At 38.4% G+C, this 22,606-nt stretch overlaps 1 protein-coding gene and 1 long non-coding RNA gene across 5 annotated transcripts in view; one reads left to right on the forward strand and one right to left on the reverse strand.

Moving 5' to 3' along the window:
- The window catches only part of UMAD1 (UBAP1-MVB12-associated (UMA) domain containing 1), a 79,706-nt gene extending 76,210 nt beyond the window's left edge, over positions 1-3,496 (forward strand). For all 3 annotated transcript variants that reach the window (XM_053970445.1, XM_053970452.1, XM_053970439.1), the window contains exon 4: positions 1,749-3,496. In XM_053970445.1, the coding sequence (XP_053826420.1) occupies positions 1,749-2,006 (258 nt within the window). In that variant the 3' untranslated portion in view covers positions 2,007-3,496. The remainder of the gene's footprint in view (positions 1-1,748) is intronic.
- Positions 1-22,606, reverse strand: part of LOC128803466 (uncharacterized) — a 45,449-nt gene that overhangs the window by 10,539 nt on the left and 12,304 nt on the right. The window contains exon 3 of one of the 2 annotated variants that reach the window (XR_008435726.1): positions 19,433-19,554. The exons of the other annotated variant lie outside the window; for it this stretch is intronic. This is a non-coding gene — a long non-coding RNA (uncharacterized LOC128803466). Of the gene's footprint in view, positions 1-19,432; positions 19,555-22,606 lie in introns of those variants that run through there. 2 annotated transcript variants of the gene reach the window in all.

Below are 22,606 nucleotides of genomic sequence, written 5' to 3' on the forward strand. Positions count from 1 at the left end.
GTAAGGAATGACTAGTGCCCAGGTTGTGTTCAAGGCAAAGCCAGTCCTTTCTTTGGGAAGAAGATGGAGTATCTTTTCCCTGGGCTAAATGCTCTGGGCAAGAAAACAAAGCACTCACCAGCACCCCACCATCCAAACTGTTCTTCTGTCAGAGAGCAACGCCCTCAGGTTCTCTGAACAGCCGTGATCTGTGATATTCAACTTGAGCGCAGGTCAGATCTTGAGCAGCACAACACCCCTAAAAATCATGGATGCAGGCAACCTCCATATGACTGGACCCATTTCACACTTAGGATCAAGTGAATACCAAATTAGCGTTTCAAGCTTTCAGTGCTCTTTCTTCCCTAATAGCTGTGTAAGCTTTGGAGTTTTCTGGCTGCATGTTGAATATGGGAGGTTGAAAGGAAGAAGTCTGGACTTCATAGAAGTCAGAAAATCCTGTCTGTGTTCAAGGCTCTTAACATGACTTGTTAAGCACTTTGAAACACCTTACTGAATATCTGTATGTGTGCTGATACAAAGTAGAAATCCTTAAAACAAACGTCTCACTCCTAGAGATCACAGAATCATTGAATGGTTTGGATTGGAAGGAACCTTAAAGATCATCTCCAACTCCCAACTCCCCTGCCAGGGACACCTTCCACTAGACCAGGTTGCTCAGAGCCTGTTATCAGGAGCACCATTATGGATGCCTAATGAGAGGTATCAGTTTTATAGAATTTTATTGTTATAAACAGTAAAAAAATTACATTTGATTTCTAGAGGCAGAGAAAATCCTATTTTCTTTGTTCTTAAAATGGCAAAAGTGTCAGGATAAATACTTAGTAAGATCATATTGGTAGGTCAGAATCAAAGCTTGCAATTCTATTGTGTCCAACACTATTCTCTAAATTGTGTTGACTACTTCTGTATGGCAAGTTTTTATATTACCTTTTTGGTTTTGGTTCTTGGGTTGTTGGTGGTTTTTCTTAATTTTTAACTTAAGAAAAGTTAAAACTTTTCTCAACTTTTAAAGTGTTTTTTTATAAAGAACATATTTGGTACTGCATATATTTCCCTATATAATAGAATTTACCAGCCAATCATGCAATTCTATTGCACAGTGGAAAGAACATCGTTAATCCTTTGAAGTAACTGGGATAGGACAGTTCTTAATCACAAACGTCATACTTTTCTTGGACAACTTCTGGAAACTTCTTGGAAACTTCTGGAAAGGCAGAGGGGGAACAAAAGATGGAGCTTCATCAGTTTATGAAAGGAATTGTATGAAGTAATTTCCCCTAAACAAGACTGAACATAATGGCAAAAAGTCCAACGAGCCTTATGGGTTTCATAAATGAAGAGTAATGTTGGGTAGCCTGTCTGAGTTCAAGAAGTGTTTGGACAACATTCTCAGGCACTTAGTGTGACTCTTGGGGTGTTCTGTGCAGGGCCAGAAGTTGGACTCAGTGATCCTAATTTCCCTTCCAACTCACCTTATTTTGTGTTTCTGTGATCTCAGTCATCATTACAAAGAGTCTTAGTTTTGTTTTAGCCTTAATTCTGGTGAACTTGAATCAAATAATTACATCAATATGTCTTAAAAACTGCTATTTTAGATCTACCTAAACTGAACTCTGAAACTACTTTTATTTATTTTTTGGGGTTTTTTTTGTTTCCCTTTGTTAGTAGGTCCTTGTGGTTCTAAGTAAAAAGCCATAGCTGCCTGATTTGTAGTGTGTAAATTTCTGTTCTTCTGTTCTCTTTAGATAAATACGGGGCACCGGTCACAGTTGACTGTATCAAGCACAGAGATGGGAAATCAAAGGAATCAGACTTTGGAAAGCAGCCCTTTCATGTCAGACCTGCTGAGCGATGTCCCCTTTGCCCTCGCACCACATGTGTTAGCAGTGCAGGGCACCCACAGTGACGTTCCTGACCGACTGCTCACCTACGACATCAATGATAATTTATCAAGATTTTGGTATGACTTTACACTTGAAAATTCAGTGCTTTGTGATCCGTAATGTTCTCTTTATTTTTTCTGCCTCTGTCAAGGAACAAGTCTTAAATTGAAGATAAAGACTTACTTTAATTGACTTAATATTTTGGGGGCTTGCCGCTGGTATATCAAAGGGATTATTATTCACAATTGTGTTATATTTCTTAGCTTTAGGTGAACTATAACTTAGTACGTTAAATATTCCATTTATTTCCAAAGAAATCAAGCCTCAGTAGGAGACTGGCTGCTGGTATCTACTTCTAGTAGGTAGGCTGCAGACACAAACATTTCATGACTTTAAGAGGAAGTCTATGTCTCAACTGTTTTGTTATTTCAATTAGTTACAAAACACATAGATCCTGTTACATGTATTAAGATCACCTCTTGATTTTGTACAGATAGAAACCAATATTAATGCTAAAGCAATGCTGCTCTGCACTACTGGACAGAGAGCTTTTCAGTGAAACCAAGTTTTAAAACTCAGAGTTAATTACAAGCCCTTAAGTAATCATTAAGACTTAATAGAATTGGTTAAACTTACCAATTTCAAAGTGAAAATCAGTTGCTTCCTTCCCTTTTCCAGTAGATGGTATTTTGTCTGTCTCATTTTGTGCCTGCCTGGAGAAGTTGTCCCCGCCTGCCTGTTGGTTGCTGTTTGTTCTCATTACCACATGTGTTCCTGATTTATATACAGATCAGCTTTTCCATTTTAACCTCTTTGCCCCCTGAAGAAGGAAATCTCAGGACACGTACTTTTAATGGTCACACCCTTCTTTTTTTAATTTGTGTGCCAGAGGTACAGATGGCAATGTTTAACAACAGGAAAACATTACATTGTTTCTTATCCAACTAAATTAAACTGCTAAATAACTAAACACACATTCTCACAGACCACTGTGTCCCCACTCACAAGCTTTGAGCATGTTTTTACCAGCTAAGACCAGAGCTGCTCTTCCACCAGCAACAGCTCTCTGATGTCACATCACGATTTGTGATGAATGTGTGACCTGTGGCACACACTTGTTTTCTCTCTTGGGGTACAATATATATATTGTGCTAAATGTTGGCGGATATTTTCCTATATTTTTAATGCTCTTAAACTCTTGTGGTAGCTTAAAGTACATATATTTTCAGGCTTGGATCCTCTTACAGTATTTGAGATAAATACTGTAAAATAATGAAGAAATTACATTGTGAATATGTCTTAGGTTGTTAAACATTCATGGTTTAGATTTTTTTAAATGTGCATATTTAATATTTTTGTCAGCTGTGTTCTTAAATGTTTTGAAGGTATTGTTTCAAGGGGAGTATCTGTGCTGCACTCAAATAAAAAAGCCAAGTAATAATGAGTTATTTTTTATATGTGAGAGTTATTATGTGGTTTTACCTGTATTGTTTACTACACCTCTGACCATTCAGCTTTCATGGGAACTTGAACTTGGAAATTCAGTTTGAAAATCTTCTCAGTGTCATTTAAAAATTAGTGTCCTTCTAATAAAAGATATCACACTTTCATCTGATGGATTCTGTGTGCTGTGTTGGTGACTTGTAGTGGTTTAGGTGGCATCCATGACACTGCTTGGAGAATAGTGTGGCTGGGAGCTGGGAAGTACTCGGGTACTCAGGCCTTATAGAAGAAAGAATTAATTTTATGAAGTTATTCCGAACTGTTTTGTTTTCCGAGTTTTTTAGTTAACACATACCCAAAGCACTAAAATAATTTTAATTCTTATTTTATATCCAGCAGTTAAAAAATTGATCATTCTACAAATAGCATGTTTCCATTCAAGCTGTCCATTTTGAATCCCAAATGTTTCTGCAGTTGAGCTGGTCTAGAAGCAGAGCTGTAAAGCACTGTTGAAGACCAAACAAACTCACAATACTGGTTCTTTATTTGCTAGCTGACTAGGAATTTAATTTTTTGCAGTAATTTTTTGCCTAAAGTTAGACAATCTATCTAAAATAATTACATCTTGTCAGATTTGAGCTCTGTTGCACTCACAGGTGTGCTCTCAAAAGGAAATGAGCAGCAAAGGAGAGTAGGGAGGCGATTGTATTCACCATGATGAGAAATGTGGACAGTAGGTTTAAACATTTGGTTTTCATCCTTAATTGTCTCCTGTAAAGGGTAAAATTTCCACCCAGCAAAGTACCAGTAATGAGCAAGGGTACCCGGAATGTATCTCCTGAGTGCCCTCCCTTTAGCAAAAGCTGGGGCTCAAACCTCTCCCTTGATTGAGAACGTGCCTAAAATTGGATTGATGCCTTATGGCACTTGTTCAAAGGTAAATCAAAGAACAACTGCATCCAAAGCAGCCTGACACAAGGCTGACTGGGAGATGGTCCCTACAGACAACTCCCTGGTGACAAAGTCAGAAATGGAACCAGACAATGTTGTGTCCAGCAGGTCAGTCAAGGTAGTGGCTACAGATCTGGTTTCTGCTGTTTCTGTAAAGTGAGATCCAAACCCTGATATGACAGTCAAATACACAGTTGTGTGGTCACAGAGGAGAGAGTTTCACCCTAGAGCACCTAAAGGAGAAATACAAAGAGCATATTCACTATGACAATTACAGTATCTCAGAATAACACAAAGTTTATTGCATTTTTAGCTGGGGAACCTGTTATGTTCACAAAAGCACTAAAGTAGCCTCCTGGGCAAGATGAGTGGGTTGTTCTGAACAATAGCATAGAACTAGAGCTTAAGAAACTACCCTCCTCCCCACAACCACCCTTTTGTTATGACAGGATAATTCCTCTTGCTTTGGGTTTTCTCTGCTCAGCCTAGTGACTAGGGAGAGGAACCAGAAGTGCAACTCCTAGGGGTAACTCCTTCCCATCCTGAGTAACTGCAACTCTTCCACTGACGACAGGGCAATTCCAGATTTACCAGATTTCTTTTTGAACCCAGAGCCTGTACAACAACAAAGAGGCAGACTATCCTCCTTAAATTCCAAAGGTAGACTCCTGTTTGGTGCTGTAGGAAGACAAAGGTTTAGTAAGCCAAGCTGAGTTCATCCAGCCTACCCTGCTGTGCTGCAACTTTTCATCAACATTAAGCCTGTCTTTCTGTAATGAGCTTACAAAATTAGGAAGCATGTGTGTTAGGCCAGACTTCTTCCCATCAATATGTCAAATTCCTTAAACTAAGAAAAAAATTTTAACTTCTTGTATCCTCCATTGAAACTGTGTTCTTTCTTTACCAGTATTTTTGTACTTTGAGTCTCCTAGAGAACTACAACCTCTTCTTTTCAATGTTCTTCTGAGAGATGAGTTCCCACAGACCCTTTCTTAGCTCTCCTGCCTGAATCACAGCCATACAAACTGAATGAAGTGCAGATGGTAGGAATATGATGACACTATCATACTGGTGATCTGAATCAGGACATAAATCAGTATCATGTCCCATAGTCCTTTTTGTGTGCAGGTAGCAGACAGCACAATAGTGCCTAATGCCTCTGTACATTAACATTAAGTAATGGGAGATTATCAGTGGATCACATACTCATTTGAACATTTTGGAACATTTTAGTCTGCAGCCTTCCATGCAGTATTCTTTTTAAATTGTGTTTTACTCCAAAAAATAGTCATTGAATATTCAATTAAAGTTTACTTTCTGATGCAGTATCAGAGTAGCTCAAAGAGCTTTGTTGTATCACAGCTCAGTGTTTTCTCCCTTCTACAGAAGCAAAAGTCCAGCTGTATGGTTCATAAAATGAACCAGAAGTTGTAAAGCTTTCAGCAGGTTATGATGAGATGTTGGAGAAGCCTTTTTTTAATTCTGTAGCAAAAGAGAGTATCTAGTGATAGAAGTGGAAGTTATGGTGACCCCAGAATGATGCAGCAGCTGTAGACCAGAGACAAGAGAGGGCTTAGTTCTGCTAGCCAATTCAATTCACTTTTCCTTGCTGCAAAGATAAAATAAACTCTTGAGATCAAAGATCTAATTTACAAGGCTGTCCTCTCAAGTCAGTTGACACATGTACTTCAATAACAGAACATGAAAGAAACTGATCACAAGCAAAAAAAAAAAAAAAAAAAAAAAAAAAAAAAAAAAAAAAAAAAAAAAAGATGAGCCTTGATTATAAACATCCTTCATCCAACTCTTTGTGGCTATCAGCATTATGGTTAGAGTAGCCTCTCACGTCCAAATGTTCATGTAAGTGTTCTGGGAGGTCAGCTTTGAGCATCCATCTAAATCTCACTGGAAAAGAAGCAGATGGGCTCAGAAAACAAAGCCCCAGGTGGAATAGGCCATCACAGAGGTGAGAATTACTTATTTAAAGCAACTGATACTAGTAGAACTTTAGTCTGACCTTGTCTCGACCTTTTTTAAAGAGTTCTGCTATTTGTCTGTTTTCCTTCAGAAAATGAAGCAATATGTGATATACTGTGAGCTGTAGTGTAATTTCCTTTTTCAGCTGTTTTTAAAAACTATTGGTGATCTGCTTGGCTTATTCTGCTCTTAAAGACACTTTTAGATTCCTGTGTCTTGTTCCTTTAGATTCCTCTGAGTTTGTCTACGGTATGTTTAGGGCTTATGAAGAAGACTTAATATTTGTATTATCAATTTATTCAGAGGATCTTTTTGTTGTTATTTGACTTTTATGTCCTCTGCAGTTTGCCTAGTTCTCCTTCAGTTCTCTCTCAAATAAAAAACATCTACACTTCTCCCTCTATTTGTCAGGGTGGAATAGAACATATGCATTAAATTTATCCAAGAAAGGACTGCCAAATTTTATTTCAGGTAATAGTACAGTACTTGCAGTTATTACATATTAATCATAGTATAAGTATATGGACACATGGGGTTAATGTTCACTATCTTTAAATGTAGTTCAATTCATATTGTAATTTAACTTCTGTTTTGGGGGCAAAGTAGGAAAGTATTATAATGGCAATTGATACTGGTTTAATAGAGGAATTTAAAACTTCCTTTTTACCAGATGTAGTTTGCAGTATATGCACCTACCCAATGATCAAGTTAAAATAACTGCTTCAAAACTAGAAGTTGCCATCCTGTTAATAAATGGCATCAAATAAGAGGCCGTTGATTGAGAAATGGAAATGTAGTGTTTTGCTGTAGATCTCTCAAATGCTTTACAGTACAAGTCAGTATTAAGATTCATCTTGAAACTTAATATCATACATTGAAGACAAATTATTTAATCCTAGGACAGCTGTAAAAAAATAGAATGAGTGAACAAAAATGGCTGACATATTTTGGTTTACTTAGAGGCTAGCTAGCTAAATTATTTCACCTTGCAGTTATTCACATCAGAAATTTTGTGTAACGGTGTTGTTATAGCTATTGATTTGTACAAATCTGAGAGAAACTCAGATTAGGAATAAAGCCATTTTCCAGGTTTTGTCCAAAACTGTTCACCTTCATAATTAAGACTTCTGAGTCTTCTCAAACTCAGAGACTTCACCACCACCTCCGATGGCTGTCTCTTCTTCTGAAGAAAGCTGTACCCTATTTTAGAAACATCAGTATCTGGGAGATACTCTGATCCATCCAGCTGGGACTGACAGATGATTTCCAGCATGGGGCATATCCTGGTAGACAGACATCTCCAGGGTGGTAGTCCTTAAGGAAAGGATGTTATACATAGGTACCCTGCAGGTAAAAGCAATGCAGACCTGATCAGCTTCCACTCCTGTCTCCTACATGACCAGCCACGTGATCACAGATACCTGACACAGCTCCTCTAAGCATGAGGTGTGCTGCTGAAGTCAAACTCTGTCTTCTTGGAAAACAATTTGCATTTTTTTTTTAAGTGAGCAAATTCATCTTCTGGTGATCTGCCAGTCTTAGCAGTTTGCCTGTGCCATTTCACCCTGCCTAAACCAGAAGGGGAGATTTCAGACATGATGCTAAAACCTGTCTGCTAGAACAGGAAGTCATTCCAAGACTGGTCTGTTCACCACAGATATCAAAAAGAAGTCAGATAAGATTTGCTCTGCAATGATCTTCTGTAGCAATGGAAGTCTCTGGCTGTTTATAAGACTACATGCACAGTGTCTTAAAACATGACTTTTTGGTATTAGATTGGGTTTTATAGTCTTCATGGCACAGCAAGAAAAGTGTTCCCAGTGTGTCCTTGGCAACAGCAATTTAGCTGTATGAAGATTATTTTCTCCTATATAGTTAGGAAGAATAAAAATCACCTACTACACCCTTCTTAAATGGATGAGGTAATTCAACTGAAGGATAAAATCTTACTTGGAAATTTACAAATAGGTTATTCTGTTTTTAGATAAATTAACTGAACAATGCCTTTCTGGCACCTTCTGCCTCATCTTGCTTCAAAGAGTTCTTCTGGCTTGTGCACAAACTCATATTCTGCTCTCCCAAAGAAACGATGAAGATAACGCTGAAAAAGTTCTCCTTTGAAACATCATCCATTTCTGATATATCACTGTAGCCTGGAGAGCACTTCTGATAATATCACTGTTGTCTGGAGATCACGACCCAGTAATTTGTCTCTTTTAGGATCTACACTGAAATTGGTATCAAAACAGGTAATGTGTGCAGAACAATCTCAGCAAACTGGATCGGTGTAGGCATTGTCAGAGCAATACAAGAGGAGAGAAGGCATCCCCACAGTGAGATTTAGAGCACTGGTGACACTGGAAATTAGAATATCCTAAGCTTTTGATCAGGGAGGAAAAAAAAGAAAGGTGACAATTTGGCAGTCTGCTCTTATATTTAAAAGTACCGAGGGTCTACTTTGCAATAGCTGACAGAAATGCTTTTGACAACACAGTAACAAAGCAACACTTGGCTTGCTCTATTTACCTTTTCCCTTTGTATGTATCCATCTATTGATCATAAAACTCTGGCTTAGAGAATGCCTCTTCCACAGTGTTTATTACATTATTGAGATGATGAAATTTGAGGTAAACAAAGAAGGGGAATGATTCTTATCTAAGGATTTCCTCCCTTAAGCCTTTTGTCCCAGATCCATCCAACCTGGCCTTGTAGGTGCCTTTCCTAAGTGCCTGATGGTGTGCTGGCTCAGGCCAGGCCAGAAAGTGTGAGCAGGGAATTTCTCAGACACAAATCATCTCTCTTCTCCATGCTGATGTGCCTAATTACAATCCCAGTCATCCTAGTTTCCATCTGCTGGGAGGAGGGATGGGAAAGAGGAGCTCTTTGTCCACATTTAAGATGAGAATAACCCTCTGGCTAGTCCTCTCTTCCTTTGGCTGTCTGTGCAGGGAGCCAGCTGCTGCCGGAGACAGCTCCAGCAGCATGCCTGGAACAGGACAAAGTTATCTATTTCAGCTTTTTTGTCCATCTTGTCTCCCTATGGATTATATCTGCAGAGATCAGAACTGTCACTAGCAGTAGAAGGCTGTATTATAAATGGGAATTAATTTACTTTTAAGTATTTTGATTTGTTCACAGTGTTTAAGACCCGATGATGTGGTCTGGGGCTGTTTCTCTGCTCCAGATATAATAATGAAAGAGCTGGTCTGTTGCCAGCCATGGAGGAGGGAGGAGGAGGAAATTAGAATATGCAGCATTTAAGGAAAAAGTCAGATAAAAATAAAACTTAATTCTGTAGATACAATTCTCCTCGTGAATTGAACTGCAGTTCAGAGAAGGGAGATGTGTAGAGGAAGTTAATTTATAATGACCACACACATCCTAAAATGGATTGAGGTGGATTTCAGAGCGTACTGCTTAGTTGTAGGCCAGCAATCAGAGTTTTTCAATCTGCTGCTTCCTCCAAATGTGTGAAAAAACAGCCTTGTGGGTTCACATAACTGCTCAGTTGCCAGTTGGTGCCTACATCTTGCCCTCAGCACAGTGATATTTTATGCACAGACAAAAAAAGCAGTTCTAGAAGGGAAAAGAGATTTTTATATGAACTTGTATTTCAGCAAAGTTATATCTTCTACCATCATAACTATGAACAGGGTTTGTCCTAAAGATCATAGCAAAATTAATAAAAAGTGTATATTTATATACAGAGAATGTGGATATATGTTACGTATGTGTCTGGATGTGTAGGTATGGATAAATATACAAGGTGATTGTTCACAAAGAGTGAATTCCACATGGAGTGAGACTGGTCCTAAATATATTCAGAAAAATTTTTGTATGTACTTTAATTCCAATCTTAGAGGCCTCATATGGCTCTAATGGCTGAAAACCTGAGTTGTTTTGCCATATCTTCTGTTAATAACAGTTACCAGACAGTCCACATGAAAAAAATACCAGACTCTTTTTTTTTTTTCTTTAATGCCATGTACAAAATAGTACTTGAAATCTTCCCAGTTGTAATTTGTGTGAAGGGTCAAAGGGACTATTTACACAGACAAAGCTGCAGTTTCCAGACCTGAATCTTTGCTCATTCCATGTGAACCATGTGCCTTTAAGAACTGCTCTATGTCCTAATAATTCCTTATTATAGGAAATTGCAGTTAGCAGCTATCAGGTTAAGTATTTAAATATTTTTTATTTAATTGAAGGGATTAAATTCATATTTCAAATTTAAAATATTTTCCCATCCTAACTACAAATCCTGGTTGCATGTTTTAAAGTTTTTTTAAAATGTCAATACTGACTTAATGTGAAAACACATTACTGTCTTTTTCTTGTCATTTAAAGACAGACTCATTCTCTAGCAGGCACCAAATAATGTATTATTTTGAGTCTTCGTTCCCCTTCTCTATCCCTTTCCCCATGGCTGAATTTAAGTGTCATATCTGAAGAAAATCCTCATAATGAAATTGCTGGCAGAATCTGGTCAAAACCAGTGATCCTTCTTGGTAGAGGATCAAGTCCAACTCTTTTCCTATAGTCTACATTTTCTTTTTAATTTTTTTTAGTCTAAATGACTTAGATATTTCCAAGTACAAGGCTTGGGGAAAAGGAATTGTGCTGACCTCTTCTTTGAAGTAAGATTAAAAAAAGGACAAGGAGAAAGTCTATTAAAATGTGGCTGCCTTCCATGCTTTTTAAAAATGTGCTGTTTGTGTGTACAATGCCTGCCAAGGAGTCTGTCTGCATCTTGTGTGTTCCAGTCAACAGTGCACGCCCTTCAATTGCATCTCATCTCCATTTTCGGGCAACTCCATCTCACCTTTTCTCTGCTCTTAGGAAATATCTGAGAATTTCATCAGTACAGTCATCTGTGCCTTTTTCATAGTGGTTTCAACTCTCAGGCTGCTGGGGCAGCTGAACCCCAGTGCTCTTGATAGCCCAGGTAGGGTGGCACTTGGAGCCAGTGGGATGGATTCTGGGGCAAGAGCTGGATTCATGGTGTCCTGAGGTTGACTTTCTTTTTAAAATCTAGACCATTAAAGCCATTTCATTCTAATCTAAAAGAGCATGAATATTGCAATGCTAAGCATAGCATGGGAGCTCTGCTGCTTTGTGGGGGAATATTCTCCCTGTGGAGTATTTCCAGAAGCTCAGCAGAGTGGCTGTTACCTGGGATTCCTAAAAGGCAGCCAGTGCAGGAGCTGTGCTTTGTAGGCCAGCACTTTCTGCTAATTGCCAGCTTCACTGCCACAGATTGGAGCCTGCAGCCCCTCGCTGGGCTCACCTGCTGATCCTGCAGACTGAGTGATCACTGATCTCAGTGGAAGTAAGGAGATCAATTGGGAACCAGGAAGGTTTTTGATTACTAAGGCAAAATTTTGCTCCCATGACTGTGTCCCATTTCCAAGCTCCTGCTGGATCTGAACTCTGCTTCTTGTGGACACAGACTCCTACCTCACGATTGCTAGTAATTATGCATCTAATTCAAGAGTCAGAGACACTTACTTCTTTCCTGAGACACACACCCAGATTGCATCCTGTGTGCACATCAAGACAAGGCCGTGGCATCTGCTGTTTTTTCCCCTGCTTTGCCTTCATTTGGAAGGAGTGTGTGCAGCTAGAGGAGGAGTTGTTCTGCATTTCGTCAAATCCCCACCTGAACCATCAGAGGCCTTAGGCCACAGCTTCTTGCATCTCAGAGCATCCCCTCCCAAAGTTCACAGTCAGTGGTAGTCTGATGGCTTTCAATGAGGGGCTCTTCATCCTTGGGATTAAATCCTCACCTTCCTCCTCTGTTTAAACAGAAGGATATGTATTCCACCTTTATATAACTGGTTATAACAAAATGATGGTTTTAAGAAAAACAACTCGAGTAAGATTATTTGAGTACAGTCTGTTTATAGCCAAATACCATTAGAAAACAAATGTTTCCAGGTGTTGCTCAGAGTGAAGGATGAAGTAAGCCTGATGGCATGGGCAAACAAGTTCTACACGCTTGGGTTCACCACAGCAACCCTGTGGCTCCCTCCGTGCCTCAGGCAGCCCCGAGCAATCTCCACATGCGGTGGAAGTGCCACTCCTGGGCCAGAGATGCTTGGCAATCGTTCCCATCCCACCGGGACCAATGCCTCTGGGCACTTGGAAAGCAGCAGAGCAAACTTCAGATCAACCTGCTGCTCACTAGGGGAACTTGTGGACATGGTGGAATGGCAATTCCTTAACCTGAGGAGAAAGGATGCAGTGGGAGCAGCAAGTAATGGAATTGCTAGCTTTGAAATTCATGCAGGAGGGTTGCATCTTTGGAGGATGGGAGGTTTTCAGAAAATTTGGAGCCCTATCCATCCTCTTAAATAGAGGTCAGTTTAAGATGACACTCAGGGTACCACACTTTGTTGTTATTTAGAGCAGTAGTGCTTCTCACTTGCCATGTCCATATTACAGCAAGTAATGCTGCCCAAGGGGAATGGATCTATAGAGTAAAAAACGCAAGGCTAAAGGCTTAACACCCACTCTCACACATATTTCCAGTTTAGACTGCTGTTGCTCTTGCCCTACGGGCTGAATGTCCTCTGGATTCCACATCACATATCCTGGTTTAGTTTCACCCAAAGGGAAACCAGCTTTCCTGCCCTGAGATGACTTTGGGATTGAAAAGGAAACACAGTAAATTGGAATTTCGTGGAGCCGAAGTCCCGAGCCGAAATGCTCATATGTACTCATCCCTTCTGTCTAAACAGGATTTCACTGCAAGAGCTCAGCAAGCTCAGACTCGAGCTCAGGAGATGCTGCAGTTGTTCTTGTGAAATCATAAACCAGGGATTTATTATGGCAATTACATAATAATTATGTAATTGCTACAAAAGTGGGATTTGTCATAAAATCAGTTATCCTCTTAGCTTCTTCATGCAGATCAGATAACAATAATTTTATTCAAGAATATTCTCTAGTTTCCTACCTTATTTCATTCTCTGGATGTAATGAAACACTATAACGAATTATTCTGAAATTTCTCTTATTTCTCCATACTTTGCCTTTTATACAAATGTAAATGTAAATGTAGTGGAGACAGATGTTGCATTTTTTTAATTTTTTAAAATTACTATTCCAAATAGAAAGGAAACAAACTCAACATGGAGTGAAACATAAAACAGGTCACTTCTGGGTTTACATTCCTTATAAGTGTAAAATAATGTAACATGTCTTTTCCACTTTTAATATTATTTTTTGGCAAAGTAATTTTGAAAACAACAAAACATTTAAAGTTATTTTAATGACAAGACAAACTACTCTTTTCCATGCAAGTTGAAAGTTACCAGAATAGTAAAGCATGTGAAGAGTTTAAATTTTGATGATTATTGACTTTCCAGTGGAAAATATTCTCAGTAAACTGATTAGTTTCTTCTTTAAAAGCAAGGGGGAAGATAAACAATATTTAGTTGGAAAATATCTTAGCTATCCAATAGGCAAAGCAGCTATAAAGTTTTAAAACCTCTTCCAGGTTCTTCACCATCACTATCTGAGATAACCTTCTAATTATGACAGCCACCATTTGGGAGCTTTGTGATGGGTATTTTTTGACTGAAAAAAACCAATTAGGAAGGTGAATTGTGTTTTGTGCATGATACACATGCTTTTATAACCTTTTCCCTAATAGCACCATGAGATGTAACACAGCCTGGTCATGCCTACTAAGGGCTTTGGTCCAAAGAAGCAGTCTTCAGATGTAACTTTTTGGACTCCTATATTGATATATGCAGCTTTGTATGATTCCTGTATTTATATGGCTTCTATACTGAGGGGCTTTATATTTCTCCTGTAAACAGTCATCTCCCCTAATCCATACTGCATGGAACAATTTGAAAATAGCATTATTAATGGGAAGGTAGTCACCCACAGAAAGTATAATCACATTTGATTTTAGAAAATAACAATAAACTGAGCATGCTGCCTGGATCTCACTTGCCTATTTCCCTTTTACAAAAGGATATTTGGACTATGGGTAATTTATAAATAGTATTATATTATTGATCCCTAATCTCCATGGTTACTGGAATCCTCCAGTTGCATGTGTAAAGCAGCATGAGCCAGAGAAGGATGGAAATGTGTGAATCATTACAAAAGAGAGGGTAATTTCCTTTGTTTTACATACTGGCATAAGTGGCAAAGCTGTTTTGTCTTTACATGAGGAGTTAATGAGAAAAAAGGCAATATTGTACTCAAACACCATAAACTAGGTTCTTGCAAATGAGAGTGCACGAAGTAATGGTGTGCTAGTCAGATTTAGATCCTGATCTTTGTCCATGGTGTTGTTATAGACCTTTCTGGAACTTTCCACTTGTTGTCATACTGGGATCTGTGAGAATACCACCAGCTCGAGAGTCACTCTCTTATAATGTCACTTTAAAGTAGTGGTAAGTACTCAGCCTTGTACAGTCAAGTTTTTAAATTTTTTTTATTCTTCTTGCTGTATGAAAGACCCAGGCAACCAACTGGAGTGTTATTGTTGTTGTAATTACTATTATTAAAAAAATAAAGCACAAAAACACCTATACAGAAGTACCCTAAAACTGAGCTTTCCCACACCACTACCTCTATTTTTCAGTTACAGTAATCTTAGACAGTTCTTGGAGCAACAGTGTGGGAAACTTTAAAGCAAACTTCAGTGAAGTTTACTTTTTTAACAAACATGTTTTTAATTCCCGTTCTATGTAACCTTTGAACCAACCAGAAGCAGCTTAGTCCTCTTCTAGATACCTTGAGTAACTACTTTAAAATGCAAATAGAAATTAGAAGAGGAAGTTTTTGCTTCTTGATTGAAATAACTTGGAAGAAAAAAACTCTGTTAGTCTCCACACACTGATTATTCTTTGACTTTTCCTTATCAGGTTCTTTTCCATTTACTTTTAGTTTCCCTATTTCTGAATTCAATTTCCCCTAGCCTCATCTTTGTGGAATATTTATCCTGCCACAAGCTATTCCCCAAGGCTGTGGATATCTGCTTTCCAATCTAGCTGCAGAGGTAACTGCTCTGAAGGACATGGTCACCTTTTACATGGGCTCACCAGCTGCTCCTTCTCCTTGCATTCCTGCATATTTTTTTAAACAGTAAGATACTGCCTGTTAGCCTAGTCAATATTTTAATACTCTCTGGCCACTATCCTCTCTGTCTATTTATTAAAAGGCACTTTTAAGATTCCTTCCCAAATAAAGCATGTTAATGATTTTTTTATTCTTTTTCCACTGTAAGTTTACTCCCAAATATGGTATTTTTGGCAAGTATCGTATCTCTCAAGGCTCCTACTTGAGTGGATACTTACAACTAGGAGTAGATATTAAAAAACAAAAATGGGATTTGCAAAGAATATTCTTCCACATAATATATTTCAAAAAAAGCAGCAGAAATGAAAGCATTTAAATACACAAGAGCCATAAAGTTGTTAAACCAAGATACTTAGGTACTACTGTAGCCACGGAAGGACCATAAGCAATAAAAAGATCCACTTTTGGAACATAGAGTGTATACAAGACTATAGAAAACAAGTAATTCAGCATATGGAAAGAGGATTTGTGGCTGTTTCTGGCTACAGGAAGTCTCAAAAGTTGACAACGGGAGTCATTCCAGAATGACACTTCCATAAAAAACAGTGAAGCAACAATATACTTCTATCTACAGTTCTGCATAATTGCATCATTCCCTGCCCCAGATGTCTAATTCCCTGAAAAATTCCATCTTCAAAAGGAAAACAGTGGCCAAGAATCAAGCTGAAATGAACCCACTAGTGAGAACTGAAAACTGGAGTTTCCAAGGTCAGGTCTTTGGAAAATTACCACAAGATGTATATTAAAAATTATTAAAAAGGGCTCCAGAAATCAGAAAGACTAGTTTTGTCTCCACTCCTTCCTAAATAAGAATAATAAATTGCAAAATATGAAAGGCTAGATCACATTAGAGAATTCTCATAAATTATATATTACATAGTTGGATATTAAACTGTTAATCCAGGAAAGCTTCAGAGTATGGGTTTCCAATTTCCACTTTATGAATTTTTGTCAGCACAGCTTCCTGTGGTCAGATGATGTATCCTGTCAGTGCCAGGCTTTTTTTTCCCCCAAATACTTAATTGAATTTTAATGACATGCAGAATCTCACACACCGGTGCTTTGTTGAAAGGCAGTGCTAGAGACCATTCCCATTTTTTGTTCCTGATTGCACCTTTGTGATTTCTTACTATATTAATTCTTGTAAGCATGTCTAATTTTCTCACTGAAGACTTAACCACGTGAGCCTTAATTAAACACATTAGTAGTCATGGAACAATTAGTGTAAGTCTTCCACAGAAAGAACCGGTCTGCAGGGAAGAGGAGTCGAACAGTGAGCGAGCGTACTGTGTGCTAGCACTTTATTTACAGAGGCCACGCTGAGAAAACCCAAAATCAAATCAATATCAGTTTGCCTAAAGAAGAAACTATCATGCTTCATGGACTGAGACACTAAAGTCTTCTTCTTGCCTATTAGTCTTAATACACGGCCGCTGTCCTGGAGCTTAATCAGAATTCATGAAGCTGCTGAAGTCGAGAAAGATTATTGATCTTATTAAAGTTGTAACAGTACCAGACTGAGAAGATGGAGCCTCCAGAGGAAAGAGAGGATGGGAGCCTCTGGGAGAAGCTGAAGCAGTTACACTTCACTCTGTGTTTGGCTCACACTGCCAAGAGAAACCAGAGGCATTTTTCTTTCATAGATTAGGAGCTTTAAAGCCAGGGCGCAACTGCCCCATGTTGAGCACTTACATCTCTCCACCTACAGCTGCAAAGTATGCCTTCCTGGTCATCATCAACAATGTTTTAATTAACTTGGGAGGCTTAATTCCTTCTTCACTTAATCCCATCTAATGCTACTGGAAACAAAGGAGTGGCATAGGTGTAGCTGGATGGGAATCTAGAAATTGTAGGTTACAAGGATGTTACAGATGGCCTAACTTGACTGACACAGCGGGTACTAACACAGAGAGAAATCATCTAGGTATACTTTTGTATCCTAGGGTTTTTTCTGTACTCTCTAGAGTGCAAATTAATTGCTATTAATTAGGGGGCATTTTGTTTAGACTGACCCAAAGTATTTTTTCATTTTTTTCATGAGGAACAGAAAAACTGCAGAAGGCCCAATTCAGATAAGTTGTTACTTTTGACAGGAAATTGCTTGTTTTATTCAGAAGTAACTAGAACAAGAGGAATCAAAGCACTCAGTTCACAGAAATTTGGAGTTGGGGATAGCCCCTGCTGAACACCTGCATGGTTATGCTGCTTCACTCACTGAGATGTGAGAAACTGGGTTAAATTTAGAGGGATCCTTCAGCCTTAAGGACCTGGATATTTGGAGCTGAATCTCCCTCAGTCTCTCCTGCTATAACTCTTCCTCTAATATAATGAATCCTCCCTCTATATAAAATGTATAATAAATATTAGGTCAGTCAGAGCCCACCCCCTAAGACACAAACTCCTTACTTCTGGTCCTCATGATTTTTCCCACTGCCAAATGATCAAAGGGATGGAAAGAATGATGGCAGAGAAGGAGAGTCACTGGCTCTTGCCTCCCATCCCAGTCTGAGGAGGGCAGAAGATTGTGCAGCTGGACACTTTCAGGGTGATGACCATGAGCTCCTCCTCCCCTTTCCTGTGCCCTGCCCTTAGAGGTGCTGCTCCACCCTGATGTTTACTCACAAAATACAGCAGTATCAGGAGCAGGGATTGGGGACCTCATCCCAGAAAGGAATATAACATGGTAATTAAAGGACTAATTTATATAGGAAATTAAAAAGTTCAATTCAAATAATCTCATGAAGAAGAAGGTCTTGGCCATACAGCTCCCAAGTTCTGCATTATTCAAGTGCCAAGTATTGCATCAAAGGAGGCACAAGTCCTTTTGTTTCCTCCTCCAGCTTTATTTATCTAGGTAAAAAAACCAGCTGAAACTATTTGGCAAATCTGATGCAGATTAAAGTGAGGGGAAACTAAACCCAGTACTTTTGATAATTACTGTAGTCATCTAAAACATTCACCCAGCTGAACACCACAGTGGTATTCTTACAGCACACCTGTGCAAGCAGGATTGTCAAGCTAAACTGGAATTTGTTTTATCTCTTCACTGCAGGTGAAAATTAAAAGTTAAAACCAGAAAGAAGCAACCCAGGTCTTCTGGCTAGCAACCACTCTCTTGATAAGAGATGACATGCAGCTGCTCTTATCAGGGTAAAAGCTGCTGCCAGAGAGGTAAGAAAGAATTTTTAGATTCACTTCCATTGCAAAAGGAATGGAATCAGCTGGGTGAGCTGTGCTGATTGGAGGAATACTTTCTGACTCCCTACTCTTTCCAGAAATGGCCTTTTCTATTGTGGCATGTCCTTACCTGCCTGCCCAGACCATTCTTTGGTTGGTGAGGGGGAACCCCATCCTCCAGAAGGGAGAGAGAAGCCCAGGCACTTGCTCCCTGTGCTTGTCCTGTGGGAATTCTGGGCAATGGTGGAGCCGTGAGCTGGACCATAGCACTTATGTGCTGTGCAAAGGGCTCTGCTGTGCTTCAATTTCATGTCACTGATATATTTCCCAAAAACCATGGAATAGGTCAATCCTTCAGTTCCATTGTGTTATTCAGGTGGTGTCATAGATGATTTTTTCACTTACAATGTGTAGATTCTGTATTTATGATCTATCTGACTTATTTGAGAGTTAATTGTGAGAAGGAGACAAAGCTTCATCAAGAAAATAATTAGAAAAAGGCCATCTCAATATTAACAAGTATTTATGGAGTATGCCCCATTGCAAAGATGAATTCTATTCTGATTTTCCTACATTGAAAAGCAAACTTTTGCCTCTTGCAACACTCCTCTGAAATCAGCCTTGATAGTTTCTGTGCAGTGAGGTCTAACCTTGTCTTGCAGATGTGGATCTACGTGTGTCAACCCACATGTCACATATGTTTTAAGCAAATAATTGCATGCAAAGTGTTTTATTTCAAGACTGAAACATTGTTCCAGAACAGGTAGTATAGGAGTGAGGCCAGGTGGGTGGACCTTTTTTTTGGAAGGTAAGGAAGAGACCATGATAAAGCTTTCTCTGATCTTCTAGGTGTGATTGTAAAACAACCAATGAAGAGAGAGATTACTTACTTTAAGATACAGCAAACACTGTGTTCCCAATGATAATCCATGCTAGCCCACTGTGTGTAAAGCAGTAATTTGTCTTGCACAAAAAGTGAAAAATAATCTCAGTATATTGTCTGATAAACAGGAAATACCTATTCAGAAAAAAAAAAAAAAAAAGGAGGCAGTGGGACAACTGTAGAGTTTGTACTATCAGCAATAAGTATACTCAAAAATAAACACTTCAAAAGGGCAGAATTGCCCTTGTGAGACTTCGTTGGGACTTCCTTGTCTTTCCAAAGTAAACATACCAGGATCACTATAAATAGACATCTTCTAAGAAATCATATATAGTTTGAGCCATTTAGGATTGATTTGGGAAAACATGAAAAAGCTTCTTGTAGAAAGTCCATTGACATGTTTTATTGGTGTGAATAGCTACATATTTTCTCTATGTCTGTAACATGCTCAGTAACTCAGGAAGAAAATAAGATATGTGGACACAAAAATTAACTCATAATTCTGACTCTCATTATCCAATTAATTTCTTGTAGAAGTTTGTTTCTCAAATCAGCCATGGACTACACCAGAATTTTGATGTACCGTTACTATTTATAGGATAGCAGTAGATTGAAATCAAGGTTTCTCTTTCCAAATATTTATATGCTGATGCTGATATATAACAGAATTTGGCACATCAACTAACTTCTTTGTTTTTCTTGAAAGCCTGTCATGTAAATACAATAAGCAAATCCTTTTCTCTCCTGAATCTGTATGAATTTGTAATAGTGTCCTTATATAATCAATATTTTTCTCCTGAAGAGTCAGGTTTCCTTGTTTGGCAGAATACTTTTAATTAAGGCACACCCATAAACACTGGAATGTTGGAGGATGATTTTTGGAGCTGCTGCGTGCTTGTGAGTATGCTACACATCTTGAATTAAAATGGTGGTTTCAAGATAAAGCTAAATGTCTTATAACAGCTTTTTCTGTACTTTTAATTTATGCTACTTTTGAACATGTTAAATTTTAGTTTACATGTAGGTTCAGCCCAGTACTTTTCTACCAAGTGTGTAGGGGAGTGATGCACTACAGGCTGTAATTTAGGGGCAGGTTGGAACTGCCTGAAATATGCGTATCTTCATAATTTATTCCCAAAATGCTATTATTACCTGAACTCTCTGTAGTTTCAGCATTAAATATCCTTTCCTTCCCTCTGCACTGGGGTGGAAAGGCGGTGGGAGGGAAGCAAAGTTATTTTTACTTCTGTGGCTGCCAAGCTGCGTGCCAGAGGCTCCAAGAGCCCACGCAAGCTGGGGGATAGAGCTGGGCTGCCAAGGGCTGTGCTAGCTCTGGGCAAAGCAGGGATTTTCCAAACACTAAGACATCTTCAGAGAGATGGTGTTGGACTACAGGCACACTCAAAGCCAATACACAAATACTAAAAGCCTACCTGCCTAATGTAAACATTTAAAAGTAAGAGGTGTGTATTAATGTGGCGCTCAGATGTCACAGCAATGTCCATTCCATGCATCAAATCCAATCCCTCTATCAAAGGACCAAAGGGATCCCACCCATGTATGTATTGCTTTTCCTACACACATTACTATTGCAAAAGCTCAGCCATTGGGATCTTTGCTCTCATAAACTTTATGGTTATTTTTACATAGTGGCAAAGTCCTTCCTGTACAGCTATTTAAGTTCTTGAGTGTTTCTATGAGACTTATGCCAATTACAATTCTTTATTTGCATATAATAAAGTGGGATATTTTTAGTGTTGTTTTGCATAGCTAGCTTGTATATATGGCAAACAGCAACAAAATAAAGAAATTGAAATGTAATTAACTGTTTGAGGGGAATTTGTTAATGAGAATTCTTCCTTGGAAAGCTTGCTGCTTGAAAGAAGGAAAGCTGATTTATCTGTGAACTTAAACTTCCACTGGATGATATGTTCCAGGTTTTCAGACTATTGGATGGATAAGGTGAGCTTCTAAATCCTCCCTGCTCCATATGTTTGATCATGTCACTGCTAAAATTAGGCAGCAAGAAGCTTAATTTATAGTAATGTAAGAATGATAAGCAGATAATGACATTTACACAGCAGTTATGGGCTATTTATCCACAGGACTATTGAGGGAATGGGGAAATAAATGCCTGGGAGCTGGCAAAATACTAACAGCAAAAGTGGACTTCCACTTGCATAAAGCATAGGAATAGGACTTCTGATTTTATTTTCAAAATCTCTTTGTGTAAACTCAATTATTACTATTGACAGGGAGCAATAATTTTGAAAATGTCATCTTGTTTTCATCTACGCAGACACATATTTCCTGAGTGGCAGAAGACAAAAACTGGCTCTCTGAAAGTTGCTTGGAAAATAATCCATTCCTACACAAATTCAAGATAATATTTGAAATTTTTGTCACTGTACATGGATCTGAGTCTTATTTTCACTTCAGACATGAGACTGGAAACAGTTTTAAAATTTTTACATATCTGTCACATTGATTCAAATTACACAATAAATTTTTACATATCTGTCATATTGATTCAAATGACGTAATAGCTTCTCCACGTTTAAAATCTAAACGTATGTTTAATTTGTAAATACAAACATTTAATTTAAATAACATTATCCTGAAATCAGCTTCACACACCTCTGCCTCTTCTTATCCATGGTATCAGTTCTTTCTTTTTCAAGAGAAGATCTAATTAACAAATCCATGTTCTTTCTCCTTTCATTCACTCTCTCACTTTCTTCTCTCATTCCCAATCTCTTTTCCTGGCAGTTCTTATCAGATTTTCATTTTGCCCCTCCTTCTTTACCAGTAATCCTGTAATTTTCTACTTGTAGGGTTTCTTCTCTTGTTTGCTGTTTGTTGTAACTCTTCACTAATATCCCAGAATACATAGAATGATATCTGTCTCCATATTTTTTTCAATCCTACATTTGACCTACTTTTCTCTCATATTTCTGCTGAGTTTTCCTCTTGTGTATAAGTTTTAAAATAAAATAATAAAATAAAATAATTGCCTGAAACTATGACTTCAGATGGCTTTCTGATAACTTCACATTTTCCCAAGTTGTCTTTAATTTCAGCTGCGTACACCCCACTCAGCTCTTTTGAGGCCATTATTAGTGGATGTGACCAAATTTCAGGACTCCTTCCACCTCCACAGCCTGTGATGTTATTGCTCATACTGGGA

This window comes from Vidua macroura, chromosome 1 (genome assembly GCF_024509145.1).
Source record: "Vidua macroura isolate BioBank_ID:100142 chromosome 1, ASM2450914v1, whole genome shotgun sequence".
Lineage (NCBI taxonomy): Eukaryota > Metazoa > Chordata > Aves > Passeriformes > Viduidae > Vidua > Vidua macroura.